The 16537-nt window shown below is 37.6% G+C and overlaps 1 protein-coding gene across 1 annotated transcript in view; it reads right to left on the bottom strand.

The window, feature by feature from the left end:
* Positions 1 to 16537, bottom strand: part of LOC113541231 (contactin-associated protein-like 2) — a 245380-nt gene that overhangs the window by 73268 nt on the left and 155575 nt on the right. The window contains exon 13 of the mRNA XM_026938097.3: positions 15748 to 15948. Within this exon, the coding sequence (XP_026793898.3) occupies positions 15748 to 15948 (201 nt within the window). The remainder of the gene's footprint in view (positions 1 to 15747; positions 15949 to 16537) is intronic.

Below are 16537 nucleotides of genomic sequence, written 5' to 3'. Positions count from 1 at the left end.
GGATAGACAAGACAGTTTTTCTATTAGCTGAGAATGCAAGATGCAAACGCCTCCATGGCTTCACCGAGATATTTACAGTTCCGACAGAAAAGAGCTTTTTCAACTAAAATAAGTTGGATTTAGACTAAAAGGTTACTGAGTGCCAGATCAGAGATTTGATTAAAAAGATTCATGACCTTGAGGTGCTCCGACAACTTACTGAATAACACCCTGCTATTCATTACTTCGACATGTTCGGATTTTCAGTATCTTCTGTGATAGTGAATGATACAATTCTCATACTCTAATCTTGTCTTAACTTTTCCTTTAACTTAAATTTAAAGGCATTAAATAAGCACCCTGATGTTCACAAGTGAGGGAAATTAGGATCTCAGCTACAGTTCACTCATGAGTTAGCATTATGTTTTGTTTATTTCTCATTTTCCACTAATTCTTAGTCTCAATTCCCTACTTAGCTAAACATTCGCTCTGGCTGTGTTTATATGCAAAGATTTTTGCCAGTCTGAATGAATTCCTAATTCACTGTTTATATGTACACTGCACACTACAATGAAGTACATTCTTCATTTATGTAACCTTATACAAAGTTATGCACATTCAAGTATGTAAAATGGACAGGTTTCTTACTGCAATATAGTTGCTCAGCATTTCGTATTTGCATGACATTCTGGAACAAAAACACTCTTGTTGTTGACAATAATGCACACATTATGTGCATAAGATGCCTTTACTCATCTTCTAATGTTATCAACAGTAAAGGCATAGCTGTTGGTAACAACAGAACAAGAATAACAGCACAGTAAATAGAGGTTTTATCATTTTTTTAATTCTGATTGCAATTTTATTCAGTAAATGTAGCTGCTGATAAGATAAAAACATAAACCCGTGTGATCTACCTTCTTGTATTTTTTTAACCAGAAAAAATGGAAGATTTTCAGAGCTTATACAACTACATTGTTGTTTAAGTCTGAGAGAACAATGGATGGAGGTCTATTTTCGATAGAGCACTATGTCTGATAAAATTGGTTTTGTACTTGAGATGAAAACCATTTTCCCTGGAACACATCTCTCTCAAATTACTTTTGATATCTTAAGAGATATTCATTTCAAAAATGATGATAGCTGATGCACTTACTTGAAACTGTATCATTATAGATCAAATTAAACACTGTTTGTGTGTCAAAAAAATATCAAAGAGTAATAGACAGTCTGATATTGGATTCATAGACTAGTATCTCAAATAGAACTTCAGAGATACAGAGTCCCAGAGGTGCAGAATCACAAAATGATGCTGGCAGTGTGATATACTGTATATTTCTAGTGCCACAAACACAGTCTTGTTGTTCTATACTTTCTGATTGGGAGAAAACACAAAAAAAATTACTGTGCAATGCTGATGAAATGGTCATAAACAGCAAACAACAATCTCTATTGCATTCTATTTGGCTTCAGGCTGGAAAGACAGACATTAGAGGATTGCATGCATTCAGGAACACCACACAGCAGCGAACTGCTATCAACATATAGTACTGTGCAAAAGTCTTAGGCACATGCAAAGAAATGCTGTAGAGCAATGGTGCCTTCAAAAATAGTGAAATTAAACATTTCTACATAAAAAATACTATAAAGAGCAGTAAACAGTAATAAATGAAACAAAGTCAATATTTGGTGTGATGATCCTTCGCTTTAAAAAAAACAAACAGTAGTCTCAGGTACAATTTGTGCAGTTTTCATCTTGCAGAAGCAGCCACAGTTCTTCTGGAGACTTTGACTCTCACACTTGCTTCTTATTTTTGCAGCAAAACCCAGCAGCCTTCATTATGTTTTTTGTCTGAAAAGTGCCTCTTATGTAATATTCTGCTTTCTTTACTGACATACAAACATTTTTCTGTGACATTTAATTTTGTGCTGGAAAACTAATGTTTCGAAATCTAAAAAGTTTTTGTACTGAATAAATAATGTAGAAGTCATAAAATAAAAATGTATAACAAAGTTTGTACTAAAAAAATAAGGTGTGTAAGACTTTTGCACAGTACTATACATATCATGAACAAAAAAAAAGACTAGTGGTATTACATACAAACTTTTTTGTGTTAATGTCTTTTAAGCACACCTGAAAGGCAAGATTTGAAGCTGCAACAGAAGGGAATGCAACAGAAGTGCAAGTGCAACAATAGGAAGGTGCAGAAAAGAAGAAGAATAAGAACTACTGCAGCAGCGTGCACTCTGGCACTGGTTAAAGTCCAAACTTAAGGAATGTTCACGTCCTCAGAAATTAACGTGACACGTCTGTGTGGTGCAATATCAATGTAAATGGTGGAGGCAGTATAGCACCACGTGAGACCGTGTCCCCAAATGAATAAACAAATTAACGTTATGTCATACTTATGTACTTTTCTAGAGAACGGTTTTTCTATTACAGTTAGTGTTTGAATTTTAAATACCTCTAAACCTACTGAAAGGTCTGTCTTTTTCAGACAATTTCCTAGATTAGTAAATATTTTTGAGTGTATGGTGAAGGTGTTTGACTTGAAAAGCAATCACACCAATGGCAGAAAGTTTTAAAGAGAAACATAGTTCGTCAGTGTATTTAATGTTGCTGTGCATTAAATCACTACACATTACAGTTTGACTGGAAGCCAGATGGTCTGAGATGTTTTGGCTCTGCCGTGCCATCTAGTAGACGCTGCTTTTAACCCTCCAGATGTACACAAGATACGCAAGCGAGTATGTGAACAATGCCGCTCACCTAGCAGCTGCGTACGCACTCTTACACATGGTCACAGTGAAGTATATTTGCACCTTAACTGATTTGTTAATATCAATTTTAATCTTTAGGATTAAGAGAGTCACCGAATATTCTGTGGACTGTGCACTATTGTACAGTAATGCTCAAGGCATCTACTTCCAAGCCTGTGGAAAAAAATCACTGTTAATCACTGATGTTAGGATACACTCAAATAAACATTCAGTTTGCATTTGAATGCATTTGAAATGTTTTCATTTGTATTTGAATGCATTTGAAACATTCAAATCATATACACTGCTCAAAAAAATTAAAGGAACACTTTTTAATCAGAGTATAGCATCAAGTCAATTAAACTCCTGAGATATTGATCTGGTCAGTTAAGTAGCAGAGGGGGTTGTTAATCAGTTTCAGCTGCTTTGGTGTTAATGAAATTAACAACAGGTGCAATAGATGGGCAACAATGAGACGACCCCAAAACAGGAATGGTGTTACAGGTGGAGGCCACTGACATTTTTTTCCCTACTCATCTTTTCTGACTGTTTTTCACTAGTTTTGCATTTGGCTAGGGTCAGTGTCACTACTAGTAGCATGAGGCGATACCTGGATCATACAGAGATTGCACAGGCAGTCCAACTCCTCCAGGATTGCATATCAATACGTGCCATTGCCAGAAGGTTTGCTGTGTCTCCCAGCACATTCTCAAGAGCATGGAGGAGACTCCAGGGGACAGGCAGTTACTCTAGGAGAGCTGGACAGGGCCGTAGAAGGTCTTTAACCCATCAGCAGGACCGGTATCTGCTCCTTTGTGCAAGGAGGAACAGGATGAGCACTGCCAGAGCCCCACAAAATGACCTCCAGCAGGCCACTGGTGTGAACGTCTCTGACCAAACAATCAGAAACAGACTTCATGAGGGTGGCCTGAGGGTCCGACGTCCTCTAGTGGGCCCTGTGCTCACTGCCCGGCACCGTGGAGCTCAATTGGTATTTGCCATTGAACACCAGAATTGGCAGGTCCGCCACTGGCGCCCTGTGCTTTTCACAGATGAGAGCAGGTTCACCCTGAGCACATGTGACAGACGTGAAAGGGTCTGGAGAAGCCGTGGAGAACGTTATGCTGCCTGTAACATCGTTCAGCATGACCGGTTTGGTGGTGGGTCAGTGATGGTCTGGGGAGGCATATCCATGGAGGGAGCAACAGACCTCTACAGGCTAGACAATGGCACCCTGACTGCCATTAGGTATCGGGATGAAATCCTTGGACCCATTGTCAGACCCTACGCTGGGGCGGTGGGTCATGGGTTCCTCCTGGTGCACGACAATGCCCGGCCTCATGTGGCGAGAGTATGCAGGCAGTTCCTGGAGGATGAAGGTATTGATACCATCGAATGGCCCCCACGCTCGCCTGACCTAAATCCAATAGAACACCTCTGGGACATTATGTTTCGGTCCATCCAACGCCGCCAGGTTGCACCTCAGACTGTCCAGGAGCTCAGTGATGCCCTGGTCCATATCTGGGAGGAAATACCCCAGGACACCATCGTCGTCTCATTAAGAGCATCCCTGACGTTGTCAGGCATGCATACAAGCACGTGGGGGCCATACAAACTACTGAGTACCATTTTGAGTTGCTGCAATGAAATTTCAGCAAAATGGACTAGCCTGCTGCATCATTTTTTCACTTTGATTTTCAGGGTGTCTTTGAACTCAGCCCTCTGTAGGTTGATAATTTTCATTTCCATCACACGATGTGGCATCCTTTCATTCCTAACACATTACCCAGTCCATATCAGTATAGATATCCAGCATGATATTTTTCTCCATTGAGATCTGATGTGTTTTCAAAGTGTTCCTTTAATTTTTTTGAGCAGTGTATTTGGATGATGCTTTTATCCAATGCAATTTGATGCAATTTGAGGATTTGAGTGAGAATTCAATCCATGCACAGAAATGTTAAAGGAGTCAACATAAATACAAGTGCTACACTTTAGACTGACCAGAAATAAGCGTGAGACAGTAGTTGGAGGAACAGAGAATGCCGTAACTAACAATGAGGACTGGATTAAGTGCTGGTAATCACTACTCACGAAGTCACAAAATAATCAGATTATGCAGATGAAATGCCAATTTACTTCAAAGGACAGTCACAATAAAAAGACTAGCAGGGGGGTGAGGGTGGCCATTTTTGGGAATGCTCCTAATTCAGAGTATGGTCACATCGCTAATGCACCAGTGCCAGTACACACAGAACTGATCATGTTGATATTGCAGCAGCTTGTTTAGTCCTCAACCATCTGGAACACATAAGACAAACTGCAGTGCGGTCACCCAGCACAATTAACACCACCATCCTCCTGGACATTGTCTCATCACTGTGAGCAGCATGAAAGCTTTCAACAGATTTCAACTCACATCTCATTTCAAGTCCATCTAAATGTCATGACTTAATTATAACCCTCTCTGGGATTTTATTATTTATAAATGACACAAAGAATAGCGCTGAAATAAAACCACAGAAATTAAACACGGTGGAGTCTGCAGTTTTTGTTAAAAAGCCAGAATGAGTCAGTAGCATTCGTTCTGTCGCATGGAGGAGAAGCATCATGGTAAGTTATAATGTATATAGAGAGGTCTTAAAAAAAATTAACTGATTTTTCTAAACATTTATAAAGATTTTCTAGATTCCAGTAATTTTTTCATGGAAATACGTACACCACAGATGGACACCACAGGAAAAATGTTCATTGTTCATTCAATGTTCATTTTCAGATTTCTGGAAATTCTGGAAATTCTATAATTCATGCTTCCATAAATTTGTAAAAGACAATTACTGGCATACATATATTTTTGATATTTTCAGCCCAACCCCATTAACTTTACCAAAAACTTTTTGTTGTATTTTTCATTTCCCAAGTATATATGGTAGGAAAGCATATTTTCTAAAGCATAATTCTGTGCAGTCCATGTATAGCCATTTCTCTAGATAATGCTTCCTGGGATTATGTTGGTTTATGGCGCTATGTTTATTGGACAGTTTTCTCGAAGGAGAAGCCTTTGAAGGAGACACATCCATCATCATGTTACAAACTGGTTCACACGTCTTAATGCTGAACTTTGAAACATTTTTCTTACAACTTGAGTACTGTACATGTAAATAGTATTTATGAATATGTCAATGCAATTTATGAACTGTTATGTAAAAGTGTGGCTATAGGGTATGTTCTCACAATTAAGCAAAAAACAAAATCTAATTTAAATCCAGTTACTGAACAATGGATTTTTGCAATATGCAAACACATTGACATTTAAGTTCACATGATTTGTTAATAACATTGTAAAAAATTCTGATATGGGTAAAGGGGAAAATATAAGTCTGTTTTTAGGAACCTGGCCATATATAGATATAATATAGCTATCCAGACATTCATAATATGCCAGTGGGTCGCTGCTTGTTTTTTTCTGCCCTAATGTAGCAGATGTAAGAGATGTAAGAGGCAGCGATCATTAAAAACTCTTGCTTTGTCTATTCTGGATTGATCTAGTGATTTTATTCAAAGTTACTTTTAGGACTATGTAAGCAGAGACCAAAAAAGAGTCCCAACACAATGTTCAGGGAACCCTTTTGTTTTCATTAGGATTTCTTCTTCTTCTTCTTCTTCTTCTTCTTCTTCTCTGCCAGTACTCCCTTCCACTCCCTCATAAATCTGATGTCAAAATACGCAGTGCAGTCTAAACTTCAATAATTAAAAAAAAAAAAAAAAATCAGTGAGATTTGGAAAAAAAAGTGGCTGCCAAATTCAAATGATTTCTTCTTGCATAGAGCTTAATGTACCCAACAACTATGACTCATGAGTGACTGCATGTATTTGCATGAAAATTGAAATGCATATTCAGGATAAAATTCTGAAGGCATGTGCAATATTTGGGGCATGGTCATTTATAGGGGGCAGGGTTAAGTTCAAATAGCTATTTCTGAGGAACCGTAAGTCCAATCGAGCTGAAATTTGGTATGCAGATGCATCTTAAAAACATTTTTAATGATTACCTGATTACTTGAAATACATGGTCAGCATCAGTCAATAAGCCTTTAGCTGGCATTTCACAGTGTTAGCATTGAGGTATTGTCACAAAACTCAAACAGTACTTTCAACTATGGTCTCTTTTGTGGTAAGTGGTAAGAACTGACCACTCGGGTGCTATTTGCAAAGGTGCTTGGACCCCACAGATTATTATTATTTAAAAGGCTCAGTAGTGAAAAGCTTTCTATCATCTTCAGATTTTAGGAGTCACATCTCCACTGCAGGCTAAATCCCCTTCTGTCTGCAAAACCAAATGTGCTAACTGCAAACACATGAAAACATTAGCAGAGGTAATGATGCAATAACTTACGCAAAATGCACATATTTCTGTCTGGATATCAGTTGTGCAAGATGGGTGTTTGTTTTTTCTGCCTGATCATTACTTTTGTGAGAGACACAAATCTGCACTCAAATAAACACGGAAATACACATCTCATTAATGCAGTGTGTCAGCGAGCCCACCCACTGGGCCTGAAATGACAGAGTCACAGCACGGTATGGTGCTATCCATTGTTGTTAAGCACCTCTGAAGGCCAGATTCAGCACCGCTGTTTTCCGGCTGCAGAGCAGGATAGGGTTATCACACATGGCTGGTCCACACTGATGAAGATGCCCCTCCAATCCACCCACAAGGCAGTAAACTGGATCAACACACTTGCACATGACCTCTATCACATTTATTCTTGGATATGGAAAAAAATCTATTGTCTCTACTATACTAAATCTACTTTTGCTCTTGATGATTTATTTCAGTATTTTACACTATTATATTAGTTGTATCCCCACTAATGAAACTGAAGTCACAAACAGGCATAATATTTACAGTACATTCTCTGACTTTCAAAGAGGCCTTTGAAAGACACAGTAAAAGATCAGAGTGCTCTAAAACAAATGCAGATTTATCTAACATTTGCTAAAGGTTACACCTTGACTGTATGAATTTGGGAGCAATATCTGGGTCTGTTTTGGGAAGTACAATCTAATTTCTAGTGTGGAAATTGCAAATATTGCTTTATTGGTCTTACAGGAAGGCAAAACTGAACGTGTTTACTTTCTGAATATTAGAATTTTTAAGGAACACTTTTAAAGACTACTATAGCAAGCAGTCTAATATGCTACCTAGTAAAGGGGCCCTAAAGGTCCAAATGTGGAGATCACCTTCTTTCTTACATTGTTGTCAATTTTAATACTGATGTCATTCATTTTGTGGCCATTGCTTTTAAAGTATTAGATACTGTGAATAAGAGTCCTTCATGCTGATGGATGATCAGCCAGTTTAGTTTCTCAAATGTAGAGCTAAAGGGTCAATTTTATAAAAAATCTACATGGAGTTGCATCACTTAGAAAATGCTAAATCTGTATCAAGAGTGGTTTCTTACAGAAGCTCTGTGCTGCCACACATAAAATAAAATAGAATTCCATCAATATTACGTTATTACATGAAAATATCACGTTATAAAATGAAAATATCACGTTATTACGAGAAAAATATCACGTTATTAAATGAAAATATCACGCTATTACAGGAAAAATATCGTTATTACATGAAAATATCACATTATTACGAGACTAACCATTGTGTTATTTCACCAAATATCGAATTACTCGGACAAATATTGCGTGCAAGATAAATACGTTATAAAAGTAACTTAACTGATCTTATTTTTACCATATAGCCTGCTTAAAAGTTCATAGGTTCTGGGAAATGGTGCAGTTGACAGAATTAGTGAAATTGTACTTCATGCTTGGCTAAGACCACAACGGGATTTTAATGTCACTTAGCAGTGTTAAGGTTATTGTTATTAGTATACGGATATTATGAAGGATTCTCAATTCACAGCACTTTTACAGACCCAAAAACTGGTCAGACCTCTTAGAGGTTGCTTTATTCCTAGCTGATCAACTCGAATGACATGGGAAACGTCCTGATTTCAAATTACAGCATATTAAATGTCTACAAGCCGGGTATGTTGTTACACAAAATGCTGTCTGGCTTCTAATAAAAACTTTGGATCCTCCCGGAGTTGAGATAAAACACAGGAATCCTTCGAAACAGGCTGTACAGGAACCCAAGCCTTAACTTTACGCCCATCACTTGTAATTACGCTCTATTTCCTCCAAGCAATGTGATATTTGGACTGACTGTACAGAGTGAAATAGTTACACATCAATGGTTATTATGTTTATACGAAATGCTGAAGACTTGTCTAGAGCAGACAGCATTTTTACATTTGGGTTACAGTGAGGTGACAGACCAAGAGACAGCTACAAGGGAGGACAGAACATCAAGAAAAGGCCAACCAAGAAGCAAATTAGAGACCCTGTCATCTTGATGACAAAGTAGAATAATTTCTGCAAACTTAGGTGTAATGAAATGAATTGCCTGGGTGAAGAAAGTCAGCTACTGAAGCATGAACTTGATTAAAGGAAGATTCATTCATTCATCTTCAGAAACCAGCATATCTTGGTGAGGATTGTGGTGAATCCGGAGCCTACCCCAGGAACACTGGGAGTGAGGTGGGAATACACCCTGGATGGGATGCCAGTCCATCACAAGGCACTATGCACACACATTTACACAGACAATCACACCAAGGGAAAGTCTTTAGAGCAGCCAAATCTCCTACTGGCATGTTTTTTTGGAGGTGGGAAGAAACCAGAGAACCTGAAAGAAACCCATTTGGGAGAACATACTAAACTCTGCACAGTCAGTTAGACGATCCTAAACCTAGAGAACAAACTCTGCATAGACATTTAGCCAAACTCAGGATCAAGCCAGGGCTGCTGGAGCTGTGAGACGGCAATGCTACTCACTGTGCCACCCTGCCGCCAATTAAATAATGAAGTGGCATATTTCTGCTTACATTTGAAACAGCAACCGATTTAAAAGAAGATGTGCAAACAGCATGTGAAGGCTATTAACAAGGTATTGAATATTAATGAATATTGGGGGGGGGGGGGGGGGGGGTGTGTCTGCTTATGAAAGACTAGTAGGGGTGTCTGAGAAAACCAGCTGTGTGTAGTACAGGCTCTACAACAGTTTATTAAAAATATATAGACATGATTTTCAGAGTAAAAATCACATGTTTCCTAGACAATCATGACTAATACAAAAACGCCTGAAAATATTAAGATGTATGACCTTTAATTTCTTGTAGCAGAGTGAATGAATAACTCTTCCATTGATACAAGAGGAGAGTTTTTGAGTTTGAATATCAGATACAGTGTTCTGAATCAGCGATTTGCCAATGATTAGAATTTTAAATTTATTAATGAACAACACAATGAGATTTTTAACTGTCTAATGTTGCACAATAGCTGCGAGACTCAAGTCTGCATGACAGAGAAGTTTTCTGTTTTTTTTGGTAAAATGACAGGCTGCTTTTTTATCTCATTGACTTCAAAAGATAAAAAAAAGAGGCGCGGGAACAAAAATGGCTTTTGTAGCTACTATAATGTAAGTGATATGAGGAATGAACTTGTAAACCATGTTGGAAAACAACACTTGAGACTCCTAAATGTTAAATAAACATAACCACAAACAGAAACAGAAAGCTTCACCATATCAAAGATTATAGACTTTTCTTTGTTAAACAACAACACATATTAATCTGTTTATTATTAGGTTTAGATTATGTGGAGTATCTAACATTCAAGTCCCTGTGTATGAGCTGTTATGGAAACAATAACATATTGCATTACCATTAAGCAGTCATTTATTTTACAGTCATAAATATTCAGATCCGTGCTGTTAAAATGAAGCAGCATCTTCTGATTCAACAATTCAACTGTGCTGTTATTTAATTAATTATCAACACACAATCTCTGTTAAAAGAAAAACGGTTTTGACTGTCTTTCAGGTGTGACATCATAGCACACGCCACATGTATGCTGCTTAAAATTACAGCATCCCCAATGCAAAATGCCTTCCTGCATCCCTGCATGCAACAGTACCAGTACTACTGCAGTACAACAGTAGTATAGTTATTCACTTCTGAATGTATTTGCCACGTATATGGGATAATAGTTGCCTTTTGTATGGAAGCAAATTAAAGTAATTGGACAGCTAATTGGACAATTTAGTACAATTAATATACACCATCCACCTTTTTATTTGTCAGATGAAATGTAGGGACCACAGTAATGTTTATAGGTCAACGATTCCTTTCTATTCATAGTCAAATGCCAAAAAACACAGTTTATGTAGCACAAGCTACTGATTGTGAGCTTATCTGTCTGTGTCCGCTATGGGCCATTTGAGGTCTGTTAATCATTTCTGAACTCAAAAAGACAACCTGTATTTTAATGCGGCTGCCATTTATCTACGAACTGTGCTGCTCCGTCACGCTCTGATTGCTCTGATTGTGATGATGGCACATTCATGCAGAATGATTCATCCTCACTTTTCCTTTACGCACAGACTCTCACCCATTCTGAAGTGCTGTGAGGTTAACCTCAAAGATGACAGAACAAGACAACCATCAACAATCAATTTTAAAGGCTGCAAATAAAATCATGTGTTCAAACTTTAAACTTCATTAGTTAACCTTTCAGCAGCAATGAGGAGAAAAGACAGAAAATATACTGTTTACTGTGACTTAATTATCATAGTTAATTGAGACACTATTAAACTAATGCTGTTTACATGCATGATTTTTTTTTTTATATAAATTAATGCTTTGTCTCATGTTTTTTAGTTTAATTTATTAAAATACTTTAATTTGTCATGTGGTTCCCTGGAGGACTAGTAGTTAGGCCACGGGGCTCTCAACACTGCAGGCCGGGGTTTGATTCCTGGCCAGGGAACCACGCTACAGTGCGCTCTCAGTGCCAGTCCCAAGCCCGGATAAAACTGGGGAGGCTTCCGTCAGGAAATGTATCCGGCGTACAAACTGTGCCAAATCAAATACGCAGACCAATGATCCACTGTAGTAACCCCTAACAGGAGCAGCCGAAAGAGGAACAACAACTTTAAATTGTCATGTAGTAGAAGTCATATAGACTTCGTAAAGGATAAAATGTACATTCACGCATTTTTTCTCCTAAATTCCAACATGTAAACACAGAATTAGTTTAAAAACAATAATCTGTATCCTTATTTTAGAGAAGGGATGTATTCTTGTAAAACACAACAAACTATTACAAAGTTTCTGTTATAAAGGGTTCTGTTATAAATTAATGCTCTTCTATGAAAAGGCAATAATTTAATGCTTTTCTATTTGTCAGCATCTCTTTTTTAAAACAAACAGTTTCCATACAAATTTTTCGGTATTCAGTGAAGACTGTGTTTCTATGTTTGGCAAGAATTTACAGATAACTCCTCACACATATTCAGATGTGTGACATCCAAAGCTCAGTTTGAAGGGGATGCCAAAATCTACTGTTACTATTAAACTGTGTCCATCTGCTTTGTATTAACGGAATTAGGTGACATTACTATTATTCATCATTCATCTTCAGGGACTACTTTTCAGGGACCTGGCCGATTCAGAGCCTATCCTGGGATCACGCCTCATAAGGCAAGAACATGCCTTGGATGGAACTCCAGTCCTTCACACAGTACCATGCACACACATTCACACACTCATTTACATCCTCGTCAGGGTAGTCTATCCTGGGGAACACTGGGTGCAAGGTGGGAGAATTTACCTCAGCTGGGACACCAGACTATCACAAGGCATCAAGAGCACATGCATTCATACAGCCATACATACCTAGGGGCATATTTTTGGACAGTGGGAGAAACGGAGAACCTGGAGGTAGAGAAACCAATGCGGTAGAACGTATGAAACACCACACAGACAGAAACCACAGTTCGGGGTTGAACCAGTGACCCTGGAGCTGTGGGGTGGCAACAATTCCTGCTGCATCACTATGCAGACCCCATTACTATTTTGATATTTTAAGTCCATCAGGACATCTGCACACCATATTTCATTTGATACATTGGGACTTCTCCAAATCAAACCAATAAAGTTACATGTATGGATAAACCGTGGTGAAATGCACACACCTTCAGTAATAGTAAAACTCAGAAAAGGCATGTGGTCTTTCACACAAAAATTATGTAGCCTAAAGAGTTCTGTGGACTTTCTTTACAAAGAAAAAAAGTAAACTGATGATATCTAAATGATATCTAGCATAGCACTAACCAGTGAAAGACCACTGTTTCAACCACAACGTGGCCACTGGTGACACCAATAATCTGTCTAACCCGCTCATATCTCCTTTTCCTAAACAAAATCTAATCTATTTAAGTATCTTCTATTTTCTAAATACATTCATTTCAAAACATTACACATCAAAGTTTAAGAGAGTCAAGTCCGTCAAGACACCAGCTGGGACTGACCACATTAAAATACACAATGGTGTCAATTTTATCTAAATTTATCCATTACTTGATTAAATAATGATTAATTATAATACATTTAAATCAACAATTAAACTGCTGAATATGTAAGTAAAGCATGCTGCTGATGGAATTCCTCTGTTGAACTGGAGAGGTGAAAGAAAGTGTGAGTTTTTTTTTTTTAAACACCCTGGATGACGAAGCAGCTGCAGACTGGGTTTAATATGACCCTGGTCTCTCACCCCTCTAAGACACTGAGGAATCATAAAATTAGGGGAACGGCAGTTTAACATCCCGATTGCTGGACTCAATGCACTTCGGATGTAATTTGAGTTAACGCTTCATTTGGCAGCAGAATTGAGGCCTACGCTGTAATGTAATAAAACCTGGAAGCCATTTTAGAAAGCATATTTTTGGAGCTTTTTTTTCTCCTTGTATTAGCCAAGTTTATTAGTCAGTATATTACTGAGGTCTAATTCAACTCTTTACAGTAGACAGTCTTCAGAGAGTTTCACGGAATATAAATATAATATGCTCTATAAATAACACATCTCACAACGGATTAACTGGCCAATAATAATCACAGCTCACAGACTGAAGGTACAGAACAGAAAATATGGCCACTCCATACAGATAAGGCTTATTACTACGAACAGTAAGCAAATACTTTATCAACAAGGGACTTTAAATGATTAAAAACCTCCATTTCTGAGACAAATTATACACGGCACAAAAGTTCTGCTCCACAACGCAATCATAATTTTGAGCTTACATTTATGGGAGTGTTATTTGACAGAATGTTTCCTTAAGTAGCTGCAAAACAGTCCGCAAAACAGTGCTCTCAAAATGATCAGTACATTAGATATTTGATGAAGCCTCCTCTGGAGAGAATAACAGCATTGAGCCTCATGCTTTAATGCATAGATTAAAGGATGAACTTCTGAACAGGGATCTTAGAAACTCAGCCACACAACTCATGCCAAGCTTCTGTTATATTCTTACATTTACACATGAAGACTTTACTCTTCAGACCACAGGTTTTCAGTAGGGCTCAAATCTCAACTGAGATAATCATAGCACAATTAAAATCGGTGTGAAAAAAAAAAAATACGGCAAATTCTTAACCTCCTGGCAGAGGCAACCGTGTTTTGGGCTGTGCACATGCCTTCGATTCGTGGCACCTACGCCAGATTATTTATTTATTTATTTATTTATTTAATTTTTATTACAGCACTGATTGTGTTGCATGGTATTGTATTCTGAATTATATTATTATCTTCTTATGTCTGTGTTCTGATTGTGGAGGTCTACAAACATCTGTCTCTTTTTTGGATGGATGACAAATTTGCATTTGTGCAACCACACGTTTATACCAATGGGAAAACAAGCCATTGTCAAAGGGAACTATAGAATTCCCAGAGACTGAATTACAAAAAATATTATTCAATTTGCTCAGCTTTGAATGATTAAATAGCTGGACAGGCTGGACTTGCAGACTGAACCAGCATGCATTATTAGATCTGAGTGCTTGTATATATAAAACTGTTAGAATGGAGACACTTCAGGGAAAGAATGAGCAAGGCCATGTAGAGGTTTTAAAATCATAAACAGGAATTTAGTAATAATTTCAGAAGGCCAGTGATGCAGACCCAGCCGAGTATTTCATCAGACTGAACCAAGCACTTTCCAACCATTGTATGAAAAAACTGGCTGTAGATCAGCGACTCTAGTTTTCTAAACATGAACCAGCTTGGCTTCTGTAGCACATCTTCTATTCCAGCTTATCAAATGCATGAAATAAATACATGTGCATTTATGTAAATAATTTAGCTCAAAAAAGCTCATCAGACCAGAGACTACCTACAGACAGAGCCAGTGAAGTGAGAAAGAGAAGTTTCTACCATTCACTTTTTTTTTTTACTTTACACTTTTTAAAAAAAACATTTTTTTAAGTTGATGAAAAAAAATTAGAGATGATAAAAAATATTTAAAGATGAATAGACAGAGAAGTGCACATTTATTGTACCTGCTTCAAGTTCAAAACAGAGACATGTCTCATCTGTTCAAAGTAGAAGTGTGCATCAGGACAAAAAAGTTCTTTTTTAAAAAATTTTTATTTATTTATTTATTTTTGGCGGCAGCTGGTTTTAGTCAGAAATTAAGTTTACGGGGTTAAGAAAGGCCATGCTCATTAACATGGGCATGTACACGTTGTTCACAGGTCCCTGCTTGATGCATTTACTGCGTGTGTTAGCTTTGTGTTTTCTGATTTGTTTTTCTGTAATGAAGTTCTAAATTTAAAAGCATCAACGTTGCCTCTCACCCTATCTCCACCCCTCACTATATCCCCATTCATAACCAGGCCTGTACAAACTCTCATATGTATGCAGTGATGAGACACAGACATGCAACATAAGTAAAGAAAGCTAAAACCTCTTCTTCACCCAACTGCACAGAGCTTCACACACACACACACACACACACACACACAAACAACAGCCAAACACAGTATACCATTTACCTGTTTACCATTCACAGTGAAACACCCACTCATACATGCACAAGTTTCATACCGGGTGTGTTGAGTAGACGTGATGAGCGGCAGGTGTAGGCAATGTGTTGCTCGCAGTGCTCTGCAGCATCTGTAATGGCGCTGATCTGCTCTATAGTGGCACTGTAGTTTAGATGCAGCACTGTGCGTCTCTCCCTGCTTGAACCTGATACAGTCGTCTGAGCTGGCAGGCTGTTCACCACCATCGTCCACACCTTGTCCTCTGTTATTAGAAATTGAAATTGTAATTTTTATTTATTTTAATTAAACAATAAATAAAACATTCGTAAGATGTTAAAGTAATTTACATGATATTGCCTATTGTATTTTTTATTACCAGTTAACTCTGTGTATTGATTGCGATTGTAGTACTTGAACTCCTTGTATTTTGTATTTAAAGACTAAAAATAAATGTAAATTATTTCAATGAATACGTTTTACTTAAAAATATACCAAAGTTTTGTGAATTTGCTCTTTAGCCCCAAACTATGGTGACATGCATTGTAATTTCCCTTGATTATTTGTATTTACTAGCGCCTGGAAATTATGAAAATGAATTTAAGACTTCAAACAGGAAGTATGAGAAAGAAAAGTGATATCCTTATATTAGGACAGCAGGGTGTCACAAGGGAATAAGGGTCAATTTACAATTCATAAATATACTATAGGTATTGATGTGCTCAGTCATAATGTTTTGTTAATTTCTGACTTAAAAATCCTCCTGCATACTTTATTGGTCTCTTTCTGGAATCGGTTCCCTGAGCTTTGTATCTGTTTGAATTTGCAAGTCGGTTTGATTTAATCGGTATCTC

This window comes from Pangasianodon hypophthalmus, chromosome 22 (assembly GCF_027358585.1).
Source record: "Pangasianodon hypophthalmus isolate fPanHyp1 chromosome 22, fPanHyp1.pri, whole genome shotgun sequence".
Lineage (NCBI taxonomy): Eukaryota > Metazoa > Chordata > Actinopteri > Siluriformes > Pangasiidae > Pangasianodon > Pangasianodon hypophthalmus.
Note: the sequence above shows the minus strand (reverse complement) of the source record. Positions and strands in the feature narration are given on the sequence as shown.